The following is a 21,887-nucleotide window of genomic DNA, read 5'->3' on the forward strand; positions in this document are numbered from 1 at the left end:
GAAGGGTAGGGAAGTCAGGCCATTGTCCGCTGTTGGCCCTGAATCTTTCCCTCCTGAGGCCCCGCACTGTCTTCCCCAGAAACTCTCATTCTTCCCGGGCTCCCAAGAGGGAGCTCTCACTATCAATCACCCAATTTCTGGGCCATTAGAGGACCACGGAATGCCTCTTCCTCCTGTTAAACAGGGATAAATCCTGTTTCTTTTCAGCTAAGACAGGGTTAGACTCTTTCATGATATTTCTTTTAAGAAACTAAAGGAAAACGGAAACACAGAAAATTGGGAGGGGGGAAGAGTTACACAGGAAAATGTCTAGATGAGCAGCTACTGTAGGCCAGGCCCGTGGCAGGCTCTCCTGGGAAGAATGCCAGATGAGGAGCATGGTTAGTGCCCACAGAGGACACTGTGGACCTATTCCAAAGGGCAGTGGAAGTCGGCATGTACACACCCAACTACCACATGAAAAGGATGGTAGGAGCTGGGTGGAGGCCCAGGTGGGGCGGAAATGCTAATACTTCCTGATTCACTAAAGCCGACCCCCACAACCTCCCACCTCCAGCTTGTTTGCTCAAAGCTGTGCACTAAACCCCATCTTGGTCCCCATGGCAACCAGTCATCCACTGGCCCCTCTGCCTTCTCTCTGTCCCTCTAAAGCAGCCCATTCTGTTTTCATCTCCCATCTGGCTCAGATTCTGTGACCCATCATGTCACCCACTCCTTGACAGAGTCCTCAACAACTTAGCCCCCTGACCTTTGGTCCCACCCTCCCAGCAAAATCCCCTCCGTGGATAAACCCTCACACCGACCAGCTACGAGAGAGATCTGCACAGCTGGGCAGCCTGGTGTTACCGTGATTCCCCATCACCAACCTCAACCAGGTCTGAAACTCGGCTCACCAGTTACACTGTTTCCCTGGCCAGCTGCTGCTCCCACAGCGCCCTCAAGTTCTCTCCACTCCCTTCACACCACAGCATCAGCCCCTCACAGCCCCCAACACTGCTCTCTGCAGATGACTTGGCCTCCCTCGCTCGCCATGAGAAAATAAGAGTCGTGGGGTGGGAAGCCTCCTGCGAAATCACGCCTCCTTTACTCCTGTCTGTCAAATGGTCTTGTCAGCCCAGCTGAGGGATTTGGACTTTGTCCTCGGGACACTGAGAAACATGGAAAGATTTTAATTAGGGGGTTACTCTGAGCAGAATAGGATTGGGGACTCGCTGGCTGCAGTGTGAAGCTGGGATTGGTCTTAGCAGAAAAAAAAAAAAAAAAAAGACCAAACAGCCCCAGAAATGCCATCTCAGCTGGCCCCTGAGGGATGAGAAGCAGCTGGTCAAGAAGGTTGGGAAGAGAATCCCAGAAAGAAGGAATAGCAGAAGGGCCCAGAGACAAAAGAATTGGTTCCTTCGAGGAACCACAGAAGGTTTGGGTGGTGGGAACATGGAGTATCAGCTGGCAAGAGGCAAGGGTGAAGCTGGGGGGATCCCTGGGCCCCTCCCGGGTTTCAGAGGCTCCCTAGCAGGTAGCACAGTTTCTTAAGGCCAAGAGGAATCCAGCGAAGGATTGTAAGCAGAGGGATGGCCTGGCCAGAACTGTATTTTAAGACAATTAGAATTAATTGGAAGGGGTAAAAATGGAGGCAGGGAAATCAGTTGGTGGATTGATGCCTCCTCCAGATGCGAGATGACGCGGCTCGGACAAGGGGGTGGCTGCTGGGACAGGTTCAATGGATGCTCAGAAGGTGGGACCGACCGACGGGTCTTTGTGACTAACTACCTGGAGGAGTTTTAGGATGGGACAGATGTGATGGGTCCATGATGATTGAAAGAGAAGTTGAAGACACAAAGCAGAGAAGAGGCCAGTCTTCAAGTCCCTGAGCGGGGGAGGCGGGGAGGGTGGATCCGAGCCCACAATGGAGGGAGTGGGCTCACAATGCTATTTTGATAGGAGAGAAGGAAGAATGTGGACAGGAAGGTTTGTGGGTTTTGTAGCAGGAAACTGACAACTACTCTCTCTGTGAGGCAGAGGCCATTTTAAGGAGCTTCTGCCGAGAATGACCAAGAAAACAGCGAGGTTGCTGAAGGCTTTGAGAGCCCGCGCGGGAGGCTGGAAAACAGGCAGGAACAGAAGCACGACCTGGGCGATGGGGGCGGTGAGGGGGGGCGGGTTCCTCCACGCGGAGGAACGGGATGCAGGCTTCAGGTTGGAGTGTCACCTGGAGTGTGTAATGGTGACATGACAGGGCAGGTAAGCTGAGGATACTAGCAAGAGGGAGGCTGACATAAAGGGCCCTGTAATCTAAACTGATGTTGGGGGGAAAGACAAGAGGAGCTGCTGGAGATGGCACAGAGAGGTCTGGATCTCCTAGAAGCTCCCACTGGGCGGCGGGCGAGGTGGAGGGAGAGAGACCTGCCACATGTTCCTCCTGGGCCACCTGGATGCTGGATCCTGGAAGAACATGTTCCTGAAATTTCCAAATGTGTTCCAGTCCAGGTGGTCCTTCCATCATATCCAGTCACACCCCACCTGAGACCTCAGGCCCCCCTCAAGGAGCTTCCTCCGGGCCTCGGGGGACCAACACAAGCTCAGTTCTTGCACACTCACTGGGTTGCCTTCTGGACTGCTCCCCGGGATATGTGAGACTGCCCTGGGCGTGGCAGAGACCGGCCCACTCTGGTCCCCTCCCCAGCCAGGGATGGGACATATCACTTCTACCCTCACAGCCTGCTCTCCCAAACCTGGAACTTCTCGGCCCCCATTCACATGGGGCAGAGGGGCGCCAGCCCAGGCAGGGTGGGAACAAGTCCAGCTACCAGGAGATTCCTTTGCTGGGTCTGTTTGATCATGACTTAGATGTGAGATAAGGGCGTTATTGCTGAGTGAAGCAGGCAAGTTGCAGTTAACTTGTTTGAGCCTCAACTTCTCCGTCTATACAATGGGGTGCCTGCCCAGCAGGGAGGTTGTCAGGAAGTGCTGACACATCAGTATTATTATTGTTATCGTTGTCATTAGTTTTATATTCTACAGCATCAGAACTTCTAATTCAAGTCCTTTGCTGTTCTGAACTGGATCTTCTGACCTGAGTCCTGGGAAACAGAGAAGTTCAAATCCCAGCCTGGAGAGAATGAGGAGGAGGAGGCATGGGAAGCTCCTCCTTCAGGATTAAGACTGATCACCTGTCCTGGGGAGCAATTGCCCTGGCGTTGCCCATACAGACATGGCTAATACTTGCAGATGCTCGCTCGGTTCTACTTTACACGTCACTCATTCAATCCTTCTAAAACTGTGTGAGGCAAGTACTATTATGATCCTCATTTTACTGAGAAGACATTGGAGCGCTAAGGGGGTAAGTAACTTGCCCAAGGTCACACAGCAGGTAGATGGCAGAACTGGGATTTGAATCCAGATAGTCTGTGCTCTCAACTCAGTTTACTGCTCTGCTGGGCTTCTTCAACTTCATGTCCGTGGCTTGTGTGACCCCTGTCTTTGGCCTCCACACAAGGACAATGGATGTGGCCTTACTCTGGGGGCAGCAGGATGAGGCAGCCGGGAAGCTAGGCTGTCCTCTGCAGTCAGGTCTGGGTTGGGGCTCCCTGGGAAGAGAAGGTGATGCCAGCTGCTGAGGGGTAAGGACAGGGTGCAGGGCTGGGGGCAGAGATGGGCTGGGATCAGGGTCTGAAGCCAGAGGAGGGCAGACCAGAGGGAGGCCTGGCTGAGTGCCAGGCCTCCCAGCAGTTCCAGCATCCCCAGGCCTTTGAACCTGTGGACTCAGGTGATGCTCCCTCTTCGTGCCTGGGGCCAGGCATGCAGAGCTCAGTGGGAACCATTCCTCAGGGGAATCCAGCAGGGCTGCTCTCAGAGTCCAAGTTTCCTGCCACCCGCAGCAGGTTCTGAGAGGAAGCCTTCCCTGCCAACCCTTCTTGGTGCTGGGCTCAGAAAAGTGACTTCTAATCTGGGGTTGGGCCCTTACCTCCTCCTGGATCCCTCAGAGGTTCTGACTCAAGTCCCCAAGAAGATGTGAAAACGGGGATGGCCGAGCTCTTTCCTAGCCCCGAACTGCAGGCAGGGCAGCCCCTCCAGGTGGACCTTGGGAACGCATGAGGACAGGGGACAGACCCACCTGGGTTCCCAGCAGCTCCTCCCCTGGAAGCCAGGACACGCTCTGCTATTCAGCCTCCTCTCCGGGGTCTCGGGCTGGGGCCCACACAGGGCCTCCCCGGGCCTGCGAGGAGGTCAGCTGTCTCGGGACTGAGGAACAATGGCTGGGGTTGGGCTCCCCTCCTCCCTGGCAGCTTCTCGCCAAGCTCTCCTGCCACATCCTCCTCTGCAGACAAACCCTCCTCTGCCAGTGTTTCCCTGCTCAGTCCTCAGCGCCTCCGCTACCCCGCCCCCTCCCTGGTGATCTGACTCACTCCCAGGGACTCAGGGACCCTATTGTCAATGATTCCCAAGCCCACATCTACAGACTGGCCTTCGCCCTGTGAATCCAGCTGCCCCAGGCGTCTCTCCCCTGGAAATCCCATGTCCGGCATTGAACCCTCCCTCCCCCAAAACCTGCTCTTCCTCAAGTGCCCAGCCAGTCAGTCAGAAACCAGGGTGGCTTCGTTGATTCCCTACTCCCCACGTCCAGCAGCCGAAAGTTCTGTCAACCACCCCTGCCATCCGCCCCCATCCCTTCCACATGTGACCCTGCCTCTGTCACACCTCTGGAATCTCTCTGTTCCCTGTACCACACCTTAGTCATGTCTGGGTCTCTCCCCTGCAATCCATCCCCACAAACGGCATCCCCCTCTTCAGCTTCATCACTGGCATGGGCACCCTGGACCCTACACTGCAACCCTCCTGGACCTCCTGCCTTTTCCTCAAGCACCCCCCTATACTAGTCAGCCCTCACTTTCTTTCTCTGCTGGCTCTTTCCTCAAAGGCTAACACTGCATCCGGTGGACACATGTGAGTGGCTGCCTGGTTCCCGACGACTTCCCCTTTTCTGGCTGGGACTGACCTGGAACAAACAGGTGGGCTCCCCAAATCACAAGTGGACTACAGGAGCCTGCCCCCACTGGTCAGAACTGTTTGCACCAGTAGTAGATCCTTTTTTTTTTTTTTTGGCTTTGTTGGGTCTTTGTTGCTGTGCGTGGGTTTGTCTCTGGTTGCGGTGCATGGGCTTCTCATTGCGGTGGTCTCTCTTGTGGAGCATGGGCTCCAGGCATGCAGGCTTCAGCAGCCGTGGCACGCAGGCTCAGTAGTTGTGGCGCAGGGACTTAGTTGTCCCGCAGCATGTGGGATCTTCCCGGACCAAGGCTCGAACCCGTGTCCCCTGCATTGGCAGGTGGATTCTCAACCACTGCGTCACCAGGGAAGCCCCGCAGTAGTAGATACTTGACTCAAGCTGGGCCAATCAGATTCTAGCACCTGAATACTTGAGACCCAGAATCAAGAGTTTGGAAGTCCCAGGCATGGAGCCTCATAAGTGCCCATAAATGACAAAGCACTAGAGGTCCCATGCCTGACCTCAGGCGGCTGGGACCACCTGCTTCCTGCCCTCCTGAGTCAGCTGTCCCTTTAATTCACCCCCAAAACTCCTTTCCATTGCTTGCAACCAAAGAAGCTTAACTCAAGTCTCTGCCGTCTTGAAACTGTCTCCCTTGCCCCAAACTGCCCCCCAGCAACCATGACTCTGTCCTTCTCCTCTCTGCCAAGGTTCTTGATAAAGTCTTCCACAGTAGACTCCACACCCTCACCTTTCATCCACTCGCCCATCAGCCCACGGGAATTCAACAAAGTCAACAAATATTTATTTAGCATCTGCCGTGTGAGAGACTCTGAGGACACAGAACAAGGCGCAGACTGTGGCCTCAGAGAATTCACAGTCTAGCCCGGTAAGGGGTTAGTGCAAATTGTAATAAAGATTAAAATTAAACGTAGTGGGCTTCCCTGGTGGCGCAGTGGTTGAGAGTCCGCCTGCCGATGCAGGGGACACAGGTTCGTGCCCCAGTCCGGGAAGATCCCACATGCCGCGGAGCGGCTGGGCCTGTTGGCCAGGGCTGCTGAGCCTGCGCGTCCGGAGCCTGTGCTCCGCAACGGGAGAGGCCACAACAGTGAGACGCCTGCGTACCGCAAAAAAAAAAAAAATTAAACGTGGTAAGAGACTGGTAGGGGAACTCACAGGTGTTATGGAAGGGAGGGGCTCCGGTAAGGTGTCCCAGGGAGAGGATGTCTGAGCACTGTCATGGCTTTGAGTGACAAGGGACATGTTTGTGCACAAGTTTCAGTTCAGGAAAGTAACAAATGAGTGACTTCCTTCTATTTTTATTTAAAATGAAAATAGATTTATTAGTATCTGTGAAAAACATAATATATTATAACTATTTAGATTACCACTTGATTGATAGGAAAAAATCTCCCTAAGAAACTTGGCTCAATGATTTTCACCTGTTAAGATATTATCACCTGGGCACATGTGAAATGCTGGCAGGTAGGCAGGCCACATGGGGTCTACTGGCCAGGGATTCTCATCACTGTCATAAAGGACTTGGGAGAAGAGAAGGGCAGGGAGACAAGGGAATAGTGTGAGCAAAGGTCCATGGAGAAACAGCATGGTAGGTGGGGGAGGAATAACAAATAATTGGTTAAGTAGGGAGTAAAGTAGGGAAAGGCAGGAAAGGAAACCAAAGGCTGACAGAGGCCTGATTTCATAGCCAGGGCCTTGGTAGGCTTTATCCCAAGAACAAGAGGGAGCCATTGAGGGTTACTGAGCAAGAGAGGGTCATGGTCACTTTGGTGGCTAGAGTCAAGGAAGGGGGGATTGATCTACCCCTGGTCCGCCCTTAAGCCCTAGCCACCAAGTCCCTGAGGCTTGTGGTTCCCACAAAGTATCGGCTGTCCTTAAGCTGTCGGGCATAGGAGTGGGGGGGTCCGAAGATGACGGCTCAGAGGGAGAAGTGGTCCCTACTTCCCTCCGTCCCCAGCCCACCAACCCCAGGGTGAATGTAATTGTCCTCGATGAAGCCATCGTCATCCTCATCTTCACCCACCTCGGGGCGGATCCCTTTCCCTGTCCCAGACAGCGGGCGGTGCTGGTAGCTGGCACGGTATTTGCGGCAGAGGTGGCATTTGGCAGCAAGTGCGATGAGGAGAGAAAGGACCACAGCCCCCAGCACGACCCCTACCAGCACAGGCCATGCCCGGGCCCCGCTGCCCAGTCCAGGGGATACGGCCGATGCTGTGGGGAGCTCCGAGGGCTCCACAGTGGCTGCAGAGAAAGGGACAGTGTTAGGGATGGGGCCCCGGATTGGCTCCCTGGGGAAACTGAGAGGAGTGGCGCAAGTTCCTCCCCACAACCTCAGCATCTAAGGGGTACCCAATCCCCTCCTCAGCCTCCCTCCCACTGTCACTCACTTCGGTTTGCCTCACTCATTGAGGGGCCAGAAGACACTGGTGGGCCTCAGCCTCTGCCAGAAGAGCCCTGGCTCTAAGGAGACTCCCAGACGCCAGGCAGCCCCAGGGCACAGAGTCCTGGAACATACACACACGTTTGGATGTCAGGGATGGCCACAGGGTGCATGTTCCAGGCCACACTCACAGCTGTGTGAGGGCGCTGCACAAACTCCGGAGACTGGACAATTGACCATAACCAGTTGCCCACAGGAGGAAAACAAGCCGAGCCACGGAAACTGGCTGTTTGTGAGGGAACACCCGGAAGCAGCTGGAAAAATAACTCAATGCCGGAATTTACTGAGCACAACTTATGATTCAGTCACCAGGCAACGTGCTCATAGAACCTTGTAATGAGGGTATAAACATTATCCCCACTCTCCAGGTGAGGACTCTGAGGCCCAGAAAGGTGAATTAACTCAGCCAAAGTCCCAGGACTTGAACCCAGGTCTCTGATGCCAGGGCCCAGAGCCCAGGCTGCTCCCCTGCTTGGTAAGATGAGGATGGTAGGTGGTAGTCCTGGCTTCCAGAGGTTGGGCAACAGCAACTGCTGGGAGCTAATGGGCAAAGTGGAGACCAGCATGGAGGACGGTGCTGGGCTCCACCCAGGACAGGAAGCTCCAGACACAGCCTGGCCCCTCTGCCCCTGAGTCAGAAGCCCTGAGTCCACACCCACCACCGCTACCCTCAGCCCTTCAGGCACATTCCTTGTCCTTTCATCTCTGCCCCAGGGGGCGGCGAGCTGTATTCTAGGAGTAGCCAAATGTAAATCAACTGGATCAGGAAAATATCTGGCTGAGAATCACTAGGGGCTGGGAAGGATCTAGAGGAGGAAGAGCATCTGAATTAAGGGAATATTTGGAGGAAGATCTTATAGGCTCAGGATACCTGGAGGAAGAGCAACTGGGCCAGAGGAGTGTCTGGGGGAACAGCACCTGATTCTGGGAAGCACCTACAGGAAGAGCATCTGGGTTACAGAAGTACCTGGAGGAGGAACAGCTGGGGCTGGAGGTATCTGAAGCAGAGGAGGACCTGGGAGGAGTGTCCAGGCTAGGAAAGCACCTAAGAGAGAAGCACCTAGTTTAGGGGAGTACCCGGCCATACTCTGTAATATCAATACTGTAATGATGCCCTCCCTCCTCAACTCCACATTGCCACCAAGCCCCACGCGTTCTTCCTCTCAATACCCCTAGAATGCCTATGCCCCTCCTCTGCACCCCGCCGCCACTGCCCCAGTCCATGCCACCTTCACCTTGTACCTCAACTCTTGCAATAACCTCCTAACTGGTCTCTCCTCACCTCTCATCCATTCCTCAGAGTGATGGGCCTATGGCTCAAATCTGACCCCATTACTCCCCTGCTTAAAAATCCTGCACAAGCCCCCCAGGCCCGCGAGGCTGCGTGCAGATTCCTCAGCACATCCTTCAAGGCCTCGCAATCCAGCACGCAATCCAGCACACAGCCTCCAGTTCCCTCCCCGTGCTACACACACACACCTACACACACACACACACACACACACTCACTCACACACACACCCTGCCTTGCCCTCTTGTTTCCCAGCCACCCCCTCCTCAGTTTTTTGAGTCCCCCATCCCTCAAGGTCAAATCAGACCATACCTGCCTGTGAGGTTGTCCCAGGGCCCCCCTCATCACCCTCTTCACTGCCCTGCCCAGTCAGCCACCAGTCAGAACTGGCCAGTTACTAGATGGGCAGCTCCCTGGTCAGGGACTGGGCTGAATAACGTGCGCCCTGGCGCCGGCAGAGAGCTTAGTAGTCAGCTGCTCTGTACATGTTTGTGAGATGGGTGAACATGGGGGTAGGGTGGGGGGGCATTAGAAAGGAGGAGTAAATCATTCACTCATCCATTCATCAGCAAACATTCATCGGGTGCCTACCACAAGCCCGGCACTAGGCACTGGGTCCTCAAAAAAAAAAAAAAAAAAAAAAAAAGGATTTTGTTAAATTGAAATGAGTTGAATTCAACCTGACGTTTTAAAGATTTTACTCCTTTCCTTCCTGCCCTGTCCCTGTGAATTCTTCCCAAGGACACAGACACACACACACACACACACACACACACACCCTCAGGCTGTCACCCCACCCCTTCTGGTCACATTTCTTCCACCGACAAACACACACCCCACCCTGATTTGTAGCTCCTTTCCTGCTCCCAGGAGCCCTCGGGGATCTGTGGGTTCCCCATCCCAGGCCCCCCCAGTGTCTTTCCCTCTGCTCCCCACCTGTAGGAACTGTGCACAGTCCGCGGAGGAGCTTCCAGTTACAGCCGGCAGGACCCGGCCAGGTGGGCGGGCCAGAACTGCAGCTTGACTCACCTGTGGACGCAGCAGCCAGGCGGGGCCGAAGCCGCAGATGAGGGCGGAGAGCAGAGCCTCCAATAGGGAGGACTTATGCTACACCTTCCCAAGAATTGCGGAGAACCTTCTGGCGCAGGCTTCACCCCCACCCCCAGTGCCGGGGGCGGGGGCGGTTGGGGGGTTAGTGCCGCTGGGATCCAGAGAGGGGGCAGTCTTCAGCAGGCAGCCGCTCAAGCTGGCGGCCCTGATAAACAAGTGAATTTCCTGTGACAGGTACGAAGTCCAGAGTTGAAGACGGACCTCCTGTGTAGGCGGCCGGCCGGAACCAGAGGGGAGGGGGGTAGGCATTCTCCAGGCAAAGCCAGAGGGACCAAGAAGACGCAAAACTGCCTGCAAAAGTGTATGTAAGCGTGTCTGTGTGTGTGTGTGTCTGTGTGTGTGTGTGTGTGTAGGTCAATGGAGAGTGTGAGTTCAGAGGCCTTTTGAGGAGTGTGTATGTGCCCTTGGGGGGTTATTGTGTGTATGTGTGTTTACCTGGACAGGGTACAAGCCTCCATCTGGATCTCAAGGATCCTGTGACCCCACAAAGCTAGGCTCTGAACCTCCACCTTTTGCCTTACTCCTCTTCCCCAGGCCGAGTGCCTCCTTGTCCTTTCAGACCCTCACGGGGTCACGTTCCCAGAGCCCTCCGTCTAGCCCAGTAAGCCCTGCCTCCACCTGGCAAGCCCCGCCTCCTCCATCCCCAGAGCACCGTCTGTCACAGCATTGCTTTCACGATCTTGTAATTGTTTCTTCCTGTGCTGCCTACCCAACTGGACTAGCAGGGGAGCTCTCCCAGGGTGGAGCCAAGTTTGACAGTCTCTGGGTTCCCAGCACCTGCCACAGGGCAGGCTCTCAGTAAATATCTAAGGGAGGAAGTGTTCCATGAGCTAAGCCATGCTGGCACAGGAGTTCACAGGAACCCGCAGGGCACAGCGGAGCAAGGGCTGCTGCCAAGGCTTGCAAGTGGGGCACGGTAGAACTGTGGCTGGAAAGAGGAGGCCAGTTCATGCAGGACCTTGAAGATCTTGGCTCCGAGTCTGAGCTCCTACCGCCAATGGCCCCTTCCTAACCCTCCCACCTACACCTCACACTCTCTGCTGCAGTCACACCAAACTGTTCCCTATTCCTAGAACCCACCATGCTCTCATCTCCCAGGCTTTGCATGCACTCTTCCTGGGACCCCTGCTTTCCTCCAACCTTAACCTTCATCCTCTCCCCCCCACATGTCCACCTCCCACCTGGCTGACTGTTCCTCCCATCACATGGGTCCCAGCTTAGGTCCTCTTTATCTAGATGCACCCTAGTCTGGATCCCTCCTCCCCGCTCTGTGCCCCCTGAAGACCCTGGCCCTTCTCCCCCATAGCCCTGACCACACAGCATTGTGATTTTCTCTTTACTTGTCAGAGTGCCCTATGAGCCTGTGAACTCTGGAGATAGGGTCTGTGTCTGTCTTGTTCCCCTTCAAATCCCTAATATCTAAAATGACAACAATAAATACTCTTGAAATAAATGAGACAAAAGTGGAGATTATCCTGGATGGGTCAGTGAAGAGCCAAGGAAGTTTTAGGGTTTTGGTTTGAATTTGAAGCAAGAAAATCACAGGATTCAAACGATATTCATTGAACACCTACCATGTCCTGGGCCCTGTGCCAGGTGGTCTTCTTGTTGTTGTTGTTTTAATTGAGGTATTCACATAGTATAACCTAGTTCACACAACAAAAAAGTCACCATATCAGTCAATTTCAGTGCACAATTTAGTGGCATTTAGTACATTCAGAATGTTGTGCAACCATCACTCTATGTAGTTCTAAAACATTTTCTTCACACCAAAAGCATTCTCCCCACTCATTCAGTAATCACTCCTCATTTCCCCCTCCCCAGCCTCCAGCAACGTCTAATCTGCTCTCTGTCTCTATGGATTTGCCTATTCTGGATATGTCCTACAAATGTAATCAGATTTGAGCCAGCTTTTTAATAAATTATTTCATTTAATCCTCCTGACTGTACTATGAGATAGATGTTAATTATTTCCTTAACAGATGAATAAAATGAGGCCTTGAGATGGTAATTTGCATTAAGTCCCACAGAAGAAAACAAGTAAAGGTCTACCCATCCATTAGTAAGCCATTTATTCAATGAATACTTACTAAATGCCCACCACAGAGCCACAGCCAGCCCATATGGCAAGCATTGCAAAATAGCAAAAGGCCACCTGCTAGATGCCCCACAGCATGGAGAGCAGAGAGCAGGCTGGATACTGGCACCCACCGGCCCATCAGCCAGGAGCTCTGGTACAGTGAACAACCTTCACAACCTTCTGTGGCAGCCCTGGCAACCACGTGGTAGGCTCTGTGCTAGCTGCTGGGGAGAGTTCCTGCCACCATACAGCTTTCATTCTGGTGGTGAAGATTGACAATACACAAGTAAAGAAATAAATACGATCATTTCAGATAATGGTTAGTGCTATGAAGAAAGTAAAATAGCTTCGAGTGATGGAGTTGTGGAAGGGGCTGCTATTTTTTTCTTTTTTAATAACTGTGACTTCTATGGGTGACAGTCTTTTTTTTAAAAATATTTATTTATTTATTATTTATTTTGGCTGTGCTGGGTCTTAGTTGCAGCATCCGGAATCTTCATTGTGGCATGCAAGATCTTTAGTTGCGGCATGCGGACTTCTTAGTTGCGGCATGTGTGCTCTTAGTTGCAGCATGCATGCAGGATCTAGTTCCCCGACCAGGGATCGAACCCGGGACCCCTGCATTGGGAGTGCAGAGTCTTATCCACTGGAGCACCAGGGAAGTCCCAGAGCTGCTATTTTATATTAGGTGGTCAGAAAAGGGGGGGACTCGCTGAAGGGGGGATGTTTGAGCTGAGATCTGAATAAGAGTGAATGAGCAACCATGCCAATATCTGGGGGAAGAATATTTCAGAAAGAGGGAAGAGCCAGAACAAAGATAGAGAAACAAGAGTATGGCTTGTTCAAGCAACAGAAAGGAGGCCGGCTGGATGGGGTTCAGTAAGTGGGGAGAGATGGGAGGAGCTGCATGAGAGGCCTGTCCAGAGCCAGCTGAGGTGGTGCTGCTCTGGGTCCTTCCCTCCGTGAGATGATGGGAAGCCACTGATGATCGGAGCCAGGGACCAAAGGACTGGACTTCTTCGGCTTCTTTGTGAAGAATGGACTAGAAGAGGCCAACGCAGAAGTGGGGCAGCCAGTTAGGGAGCCGTTGCTATCATCCCGGAGAAGGGGAATGTGGCATCAGGGTGGTCAGGCAGAAACGGGGAGAAGTGCTCAGATTCTGGATGTACTTTGAAGGTGAAGTCAACACGATTTGCTGACTGGATATGGGGTTTGAGAAAAAGAAAGGGAGCAAGAATAACTCCAAAGTTTTGACCTGAGCAACTAGAAGGATGGAGTTGTGGGAGACTGCAGAGGTGACAGCTTTGGAAGGGCAATCTGTACCTCAGTTTTGGACATGTTACTTGTGAGATGCCCGTGATTCATCCAAGAACATACTAAGTAGGCAATAGCATAAACCAGCCTGAAGACAGCAGAAGGTAAGGGCTAGAAATATAAATTGAGGAACCAGTAAAAAGTGGATGGTTTTTTGTTTTGTTTTGCGGTACGTGGGCCTCTCACTGTTGTGGCCTCTCCCGTTGCAGAGCACAGGCTCTGGACGGACGCACAGGCCCAGTGGCCAAGGCTCACGGGCCCAGCCGCTCCGTGGCATGTGGGATCTTCCCGGACCGGGGCACGAACCCGTGTCCCCTGCATCGGCAGGCGGACTCTCAACCACTGCACCACCAGGGAAGCCCAAAAATGGATGGTATTTTTTTTTTTTTTTTTTTTTTTTTGCGGTACGCGGGCCTCCCACTGCCGTGGCCTCTCCCGTTGCGGAGCACAGGCTCCGGACGCACAGGCTCAGCGGCCATGGCTCACGGGCCCAGCCGCTCCGCGGCATGTGGGGTCCTCCCGGACCGGGGCACGAACCCGCATCCCCTGCATCGGTAGGCAGACTCCCAACCACTGCGCCACCGGGGAAACCCCTGTATGGTATTTTAAAGCTGGTCATCTAGGTGAGGCCCCAAAGAGAAGTGCAGAAAGAGAAGAGGGCTGAGGGCTGAGCCCTGGAGCACTCGGGGAGCAGAGGTCAGGGAGTGGAGGAGAAGCAGGAAAAGAGACTGGGGAGCGGCCCGCGTGGTGAGAGTCAGACAGGCGAGGCAGGTGCCCTGGAGGTCAGAGAAGAAAGCGCTTCAAGGGCAAGGGCTTCACCAGCTACGCCAAATGCTGAGGCTAGGTCAACTAAGACAACACGAACTGAAAATTGACATTGAATTTGGCCGTGTAGCCATCACTGGTGACCTTGACAAGGACAATGTCACTGATTTGTCAGGGACATAGGCCCAACCGGAGCGATGCATGGGTATGGGAGCAGAGGAAGTAGAAACAATGCCGTCAAGGAATTTTGCTATAAAAGAAGCAGAGAAATGGGGCAGATATGGGAGGCGAGTGTGGGATCAAGGAAGGATTTTTTCAAGGCTAGGAGCTTTTAGACCACGTGTGTATGCTGGTCAGAATAATCCAGGAGAGGGAGGAAACTGATGATGCAGAAGGAAGAGAGAAGGGACAGTGGGGGTGGGAAGTCCTTAATGGCATCGAGGGGTGTGGGGTTGAGCGCACAGGTGGAGGGCTGGCCTTGGGCAGGAGCAGGGAGGTTCCCTCTGAGGAAGGAGGAGGGTCAGGTGAGTGACAGGAGCCTTAAGGAGTTTTCTTCCCATGGCTTCTGTTTTTCCAGAGAAATAGGAAGCAGTGTCATCCGCTGAGAGTGAAGAGTGGGGAGCGGGTGCTGGGGTTCGAGGAGAGAAGAGAAGGTGTAAGTTCATCATCCTGGGGCTTTGGAGAGAGAATGGAGTGTGGTAGGCTTGCCAGGCAGCATCAGGACCCCCTTGAGGTGAGCGACATGAATTTAAAGTGATATCAGTAAGGGTGGCTGAATGTTTTGTTTTCCAGCCACTCCAAGTGTGCAGTTGGGGAGAAGATGGACCCTGGAATTTAATCAGGATTGGGGCCTTGCCAGGCAAGTCTGATAAAGCCAGAGAGGGGCAAGAGGACTGAGCTGTAGGCAAGGCAGTGGTTGACATGATGGCCCAGACAATCAGGCCAGGTAAAGAGGGAAGTGAGGATGGGGTCGGGGAGGGGTGAGGAACCCTGAAAAAGTGGTAGGACTGATAGATTTTAGGAGCGATTACTGACGTACTAGAGAAAGTTGGAAACATAGAAGGTGGTGGGCAGATGATGGCATATAGAAATGGAGGTTACCCAGGGGATACAGTTAAGCCCTAGGACATGAACCATGGAGTGGTCCTGAGGTAGGGTTTACAGACCAGTGGTGGTTTTACTATCATCTGAAACATATCAACTCAACCTGCTGAATCAGAGGTCCAATGATTATGTGCTAACAGCTCTATAAGTACATGGCAGAGGTAGAATTTGAACCCAGGTCTTCTGCCTCTAGGTCCAGCACGTTTCCAGATACATCCCCACTGCTCCTATGAGTTAACACTATTAAGGTGTTCCATTCCTCACAATCATTTGAAGTGACAGATAGCAATCACTGCTTTTCAAAGATTTGCTTAGGGGCTTCCCTGGTGGCGCAGTGGTTGAGAGACCGCCTGCCAATGGAGGGGACACGGGTTCATGCCCCGGTCTGGGAAGATCCCACATGCCGCGGAACGGCTGGGCCCGTGAGCCATGGCCGCTGAGCCTGCGCGTCTGGAGCCTGTGCTCCACAGCGGGAGAGGCCACAACAGTGAGAGGCCCGCGTACTGCAAAAAAAAAGATTTGCTTATATTTCCCAAAGGAGACTTGGGGTGCTGCTACTAGAAGAACCAGGAATGAATGCTGAGCAAGCAAAAGAATGAGGTGTCCCTGTCCCCAGCCTGCACCTACTTCCTCCTCCACCTCACCCAACCCCTCCCTGTGGCAGACCCAGGGCTCTTAGCCTTGGGGTAGTTGCGTCCCCTTTAAGAAGCTGATGAGAGCCCCGACTGCCCTCAGCCCACACACCAGCCAGCTCCGTTATGGTGACCTGCAGCCCCACCATCATGATTAGTGATAATGAACCAGGTTATGACCTGGGTTTATTTTGTATACCTAATCATTAGCTAAGGATTTGGAAAAGGTGTTTATTCCTCATGGACTAATTATGGACAGGACTGAACAGCTTGCTCGAGATGTGATGGAGGAGATGGGAGGCCATCACATCGTGGCCCTTTGTGTGCTCAAGGGGGGCTATAAATTCTTTGCTGACCTGCTGGATTACATCAAAGCACTGAACAGAAAAAGCGATAGATCCATTCCTATGATGGTAGATTTTATCAGACTGAAGAGCTACTGTAATGACCAGTCAACAGGTGACATAAAAGTAATTGGTGGAGAGACTTCCCTGGTAGTACAGTGGTTAAGAATCCGCCTGCCAATGCAAGGGACACGGGTTCAAGCCCTGGTCCAGGAAGATCCCACATGCCGCGGAGCAACTAAGCCCGTGCGCCACAACTACTGAGCCTGCGCTCTAGAGCCCACAAGCCACAACTACTAAGCCCGCGTGCCACAACTACTGAGGCCCAAGCGCCTAGAGCCCGTGCTCCGCAACAAGAGAAGCCACCGCAATGAGATGCCCACGCACCATAACAAAGAGTAGCTCCCGCTCACCGCAACTAGAGAAAGCCCGTGTGCAGAAGTGAAGACCCAATGCAGCCAAATAAATAAAAAAATAATTTTTTTAAAAAGGTAATTGGTGGAGATGATCTCTCAACTTTGACTGGAAAGAATATCTTGATTGTTGAAGGTATCATTGACACTGACAAAACAGTGCAAACCTTGCTTCCCTTGGTCGAACAGCATAATCCAAAGATGGTCAAGGTTGCAAGTTTGCTGGTGAAAAGGACCCCTCAAAGTGTTGGATATAGACCAGACTTTGTTGCATTTGAAATTCCAGGCAAGTTTGTTGTAGGATATGCCCTTGACTATAATGAATACTTCAGGGATTTGAATCATGTTTGTGTTATCAGTGAAACTAGAAAAGCAAAATACAAAGCCTAAGATGAGAGTTCACGTTGAGTTTAGAAACATCTGGAGTCCCACTGAAATCACCAGTAAAATTATCAAATGTTCTAGTTCTGTGGCCAGCTGCTTAGTAGAGCTTATTGTATGTATCTTCTAAGAATTTTATCTGTTTTGTATTTTAGAAACATCAGTTGCTGCATTCCTGAACTCTATTTGCACGATGAGCCTATAGACTATCAGTTCCCTTTCGGTAGATTGCTGTTTGACTCGTGAATGAAAAATCTCTTAAACCACATCACTAGTGAATGAAAATATTGAAATTGTATCTGTAAGAAACATTTAAAGCAAAGAATATATTAGTTTTTAAATTGGTATTTTAATTTTTATATATTCAGGAAAGAACAGAAGTGATTGAATATTGTTCATTATACCACTGTGTGCTTAGAAAAGTAAGAAGCAGTCAGCTTCATATCAGTGACAGCATTTAGAGGTATCATTATGTTGGATAAACCATATGTCCTGGAATTATTTTAGTAGGTTTCAGTAGTATTAACTGTATTTTCCCACTGGTTCAGATTATTTCTGGTGAATCTTTTTTTTTTTTTTTTTTTTTTTTTTTGCGGTACGCGGGCCTCTCACTGTTGTGGCCTCTCCCATTGCGGAGCACAGGCTCCGGATGCACAGGTTCAGCGGCCATGGCTCACGGGCCCAGCTGCTCCGCGGCATGTGGGATCTTCCCAGACCGGGGCACGAACCCATGTCCCCTGCATCGGCAGGCGGACTCTCAACCACTGTGCCACCAGGGAAGCCCTCCGGTGAATCTCTGTCAACAGTTCCTTTTAAATACAGATCGATAAGTTCCAAAAACCTGCCACTTTTTTGAGTCTTCAATATAAAATCCTTAAATAAAGGCTTCTCTTTAAAAGAAAAAAAAAAGCAGCTGATGAGAAAAACAAAATGCATTTGCACACCCAGTCACAAATACGCTCACAGGCTTGGCAGGGAGTAAGGGCTCAATAAAAACTTGTCGAATGAATGAATGGTTGGAATTCCAGGGGTCTCGCTCTCTTGGGGTTAAGAACTGGTGTTAACACGCCAGTTCCTGCACACTGTGTGTGCAGGAACCTCTATTCTATGGTAAACAGGTACCCCTTTGATTCGGTAGAGCACCTCTTCTTTGCAAGCCTCTGAAGGGTGGCTGCCCATTTCCTGCTCCCAGTCGCGTCCAGCCTCCCAGCGGTGGAGGTAGCACCATCCTGCCCTCTTCTCCTTCATTCAACCCCCATCTTCCCTGGAGGCTGGCTGTTCCTTGCTCCTGTTCTGCCAACACTGACATCCTGGACGTGCCCCAGCATTCAGAGCATCCCTGACGTAGTCCCAGCGGGGACTGGGCTTGAGACTTGGTGAAAGCAAGCTCTCTGACCTGGTCATCACTGAAGTAAGGTCAAGGGATATATTCCCAGTGGTGCTTCCCAGACCTACACCTGAGACTAGGGAAACGCTTGGACATCACAGCTTCTACGGTTTCCTAACTTGCTCAAGGCAGACCAGCCTGTCTGGGGCCATGGTATTCCGCAAAGCCCTGAGGGAGAGCTTGCTAAACCTCCTCTATCCCAGTATATCCCTGAAACTCCAGTATAATCACCTCAGATGGTTGCCACATCCAACAACCAGGTTCACGGGACAACTTCCTCCCAAGCCACCAGCTCCAACTTGCCACAACGGATTTATAATTGGACATCACAGGTGCCCAGTGTGATGAGGTAGCCATCTGTGGCATCCTGTGATCAGTTACCTCTTGGGTAACTGGATCTGGGAGGAACAGAACTCAGCAGACCTGGCAGAGGATGACCATACCCTCTCCCGAGGGATGTAACACCCAGGCCAGTGGCCAGAGGTGGCAGAACAGTGGGACAGAGTGGCCCTATCAGGCTGCCCCTTCCAGCCCTGCCTCCCTGGGTTCCCTGCAATAGGAATGCTCATCTCTTCCACATTCTCACTTTCTCCTGGGGTCTGGAAAGGAGGAAAGTAGGTCCCACCTGAGACGCCGGGAGTGTTGGAGCATTCCCGAGTGGAAATCCTCTGGTGGCCAGCACCACTCATGCCTGGGAAAAGGCATTTCTTCCCACGGGAACAGGAAGCCCACTCCTGCGTGCTATTGCACACACACCCACTCCGATGCCCCAATCAGAACAAGCGTCCCTTCCTCAGGGTGTGGGCAAGGATGGAGCACCAACATGCCTTCAGGGAAAAAGGGTTAAGAAAAGGGTGGGACATCCCTATGACATTGGTGAATGAATCATGAGAGCTAATGGGCTTGCGTCATCACTACTCCTTATCCTCAAATAACATTTGAAGTGAGATTGAGCAGCCAGGAAGCCATCCCCACTCTTCAGCCAGGCTACGGATCCTGCAGGAAGGAAGGTGTGTCTATGGCCGGTGGTGGCAGTTTACTCCCATAAAATGTGCTTTGTATTCTAAGTAGGCTTGCTGTTTTTTGAGGCCAAGGACAATGAGTCATTTGTGTCGGGTGCTAGTGGTTCTAGGGTTTCAGAGTGATCTGGGGGTGAAGCAAGGACCTGGTGTACCTTAAAGGCAAGACGCCCTGAAAATTCATGCCTGCCCATCTCTGCCGGCCCACCCTTGCCTTTTAAAGGGCCCCCACTCAATCATGACACAGCACAGAGATGAGCAAATTATTTTCCTGGAATAAAACCTCTAATGCTTTCTGAGTTCATAAGGGTTGGCTTTTTAAAATCATTTGTAAGACTTTGGAGGTGACACATGCAGATGGTAGCCACCCCCTGTGAATGCTGGAAAAGACTTTTACCCTGCTTGCTATCTAGACAGGACCATTTAGCAGGCCCAATGTGGAGTTAAGCTCTCTGGTTGTGGATCCAATTGTCTGGGGTCAAAGCTGAGCTCCACCACTTAACACCCTTAGGAAGCATCAGTTTCCTCATCTGTAAAATGGGGATAATCACAATGAAACCTGCCTCAAGAGGTGGGGAGCCCATGAGGAGGTGTCAGTATCTTTTCCTGACACCTGTAAATGTTCAGTAACTGTTAGTCATTCTAATGGGGGTTTGTTGGCATTCTATGTAAGACCTCTGCTTGCAGTACTGGGTAATTTCATTCTAACCAAGTTCGATAAAAGTCTGTTATGCTTTAAGAAGGTCCTAAGCTTTGAACTATCTGAACCCTCTTTGGGGTGTTGATACCAGCTTCTGGCCTCACAGGGTTCCTCGGGGCCAAATGGCCTTTGTCAACCAGTTTGTATAAAAGGGACTTCATCCAAGCCTTGTTGGATTAACTGGGGCTTCATTTAAATAAGGGCTTGTTTTCAGAAGCTTTCTTTTTCCAACAAGGGAAAAGAACACAATGGATTCCAAGTAATCTACAGTCCTCATCACAGCTTGTCACAAACACCTGGCACATCTTTTCAGCCCAGAGTGCAAACACACACACTCCCTCACTTGCTAACTTCAGGAATACAGCCGCAGCCTGATGTTCCAAAAGCATTTGCTGACAAACTTCCTCTCACTATAGAGTTGTTTCCTGGAAGAACAGCAAAAACTGTTTTTGAATTGACAGTATGGCTTTAGCTGTTGCTGAAGTTAAGTGAAAGTATAATTGTTACCACCTACTTACCTTAAAAAAAAAACCCTGAAAACAATTACTTTTTCTCTCTTTTTTTTTTTTTTTTTTTTTTTTTGCTGATCAACATTTTTCAAGCAAAGACAGGTCTTAGGAATTGGGTTAATGTGTTGCTTATTTCAAAAAAAGAAAATTTCTTAATATTTTTGGGGCAACATTTTACTTGGTGCTTCAAAAAGCAATTGTGATGAACAGTAGAGAGAGTTAAAGCACTTATGGAATAGATAGACACCGGCATTTGGGGTTGCACATAACAAAGAAATATCTTAAATATTTTTCAAAATATTCTAGGAACCAAGACACAGGGGCATGCTTTAGGAATGTAATAGGGTGGGGGGCATATTGGAACTACCCATTTCCTTTAAAATCACTGAGGAAAACAAAGCAGCATTCAGCTTCACATACTGACTTTACACAGTTTATATGTAATAGCTTGACTTAAATCCAAGAAGCAAAGATGGAACTCTCACTCTGTTTATTTTGAAAAATAATTGCATGGACACCCTCTCCTTGGGTTTCCCTGAGACACAGTAGTATTGAAATCAGAGCAATTAATAACTCTACAACGGCCTCTAAGTGTTCAAGGGAAAGAAAGAGTTAATTGATCCAGACGTCATTGTCTTATTTTAAGAAACTGCCACGGCCACCCCAAGCTTCAGCGACCACCACCCTGACCAGTCGGCAGCCACCAACATCGAGGCAAGACCCTCCACCAGCAACAAGATTATAACTCGCTGAAGGCTCAGAAAATTGTTAGCATTTTTTAGCAATAAAGTATTTTTTAATTAAGGATATATACATTGTATTTTCTAGACATAATGTTATTGCACACTTAATAGACTACAGTATAGTGTAAACCTAACTTTTATATGCACTGGGAAACCAAAAAATTCATGTGACTCGCTTTACTGAATTATTCACTTTATTGTGGTCTGGAACAGAACCCACAGTATCTCTAAGGGATACCTGTAATATGTTTATAAAAGAGGCCTGAGAGAGCTCCCTTGCCCTTCGTCCCTATGAGGACCTGAGACCTGGAATAGGGTCCTCACCAGACCATGCTGGCACCCTGATCTTGGACTTCTACCCTCCCAAACTGTGAGAAATAAGTGTTTGTTGTTTATAAATCACCCAGTCTTTTGCTATGGCAACCCAAAGGGACCACGACAGACTGCGTCTCCAAAAGCAGCAGCCCCAAAGCTACAGATTAGCTAACATACACAACCAGGGCTTCCCTGGTGGCTCAGTGGTTGAGAGTCCGCCTGCCGATGCAGGGGACACGGGTTCGTGCCCCGGTCCAGGAAGACTCCACATGCCGCGGAGCGGCTGGGCCTGTGACCCATGGCCGCTGAGCCTGCACGTCCAGAGCCTGTGCTCTGCA

At 51.2% G+C, this 21,887-nt stretch overlaps 1 protein-coding gene and 1 pseudogene across 3 annotated transcripts; one reads left to right on the plus strand and one right to left on the minus strand.

The window, feature by feature from the left end:
- Window positions 1-6,376: 6,376 nt before the first annotated feature.
- LOC309801074 (type III endosome membrane protein TEMP) lies at window positions 6,377-10,138 on the minus strand. 2 transcript variants are annotated; one of them, XM_082615517.1, is made up of 4 exons: window positions 9,763-10,138; window positions 8,410-8,487; window positions 7,390-7,506; window positions 6,377-7,243 (listed from the first exon to the last, which is right to left on the minus strand). In XM_082615517.1, the coding sequence occupies exons 3-4, from the start codon at window positions 7,406-7,408 to the stop codon at window positions 6,921-6,923; spliced, it is 342 nt and encodes a 113-aa protein (XP_082471643.1). In that variant the 5' UTR covers window positions 7,409-7,506; window positions 8,410-8,487; window positions 9,763-10,138; the 3' UTR covers window positions 6,377-6,920. The 2 variants fall into 2 exon arrangements, with proteins under 2 accessions (XP_082471643.1, XP_082471642.1); XM_082615516.1 differs by lacking the exon at window positions 9,763-10,138 and adding an exon at window positions 9,670-9,723.
- Window positions 10,139-15,855: 5,717 nt separating this feature from the next.
- LOC309801444 (hypoxanthine-guanine phosphoribosyltransferase-like) lies at window positions 15,856-16,933 on the plus strand (annotated as a pseudogene). The gene is made up of 2 exons: window positions 15,856-16,208; window positions 16,574-16,933. The product of its transcript is annotated as a hypoxanthine-guanine phosphoribosyltransferase-like (transcript).
- The last annotated feature ends 4,954 nt before the right edge of the window (window positions 16,934-21,887 follow it).

This window comes from Mesoplodon mirus, assembly GCF_964341445.2.
Source record: "Mesoplodon mirus genome assembly, chromosome: 3".
In the NCBI taxonomy this organism is placed as follows: Eukaryota; Metazoa; Chordata; class Mammalia; order Artiodactyla; family Ziphiidae; genus Mesoplodon; species Mesoplodon mirus.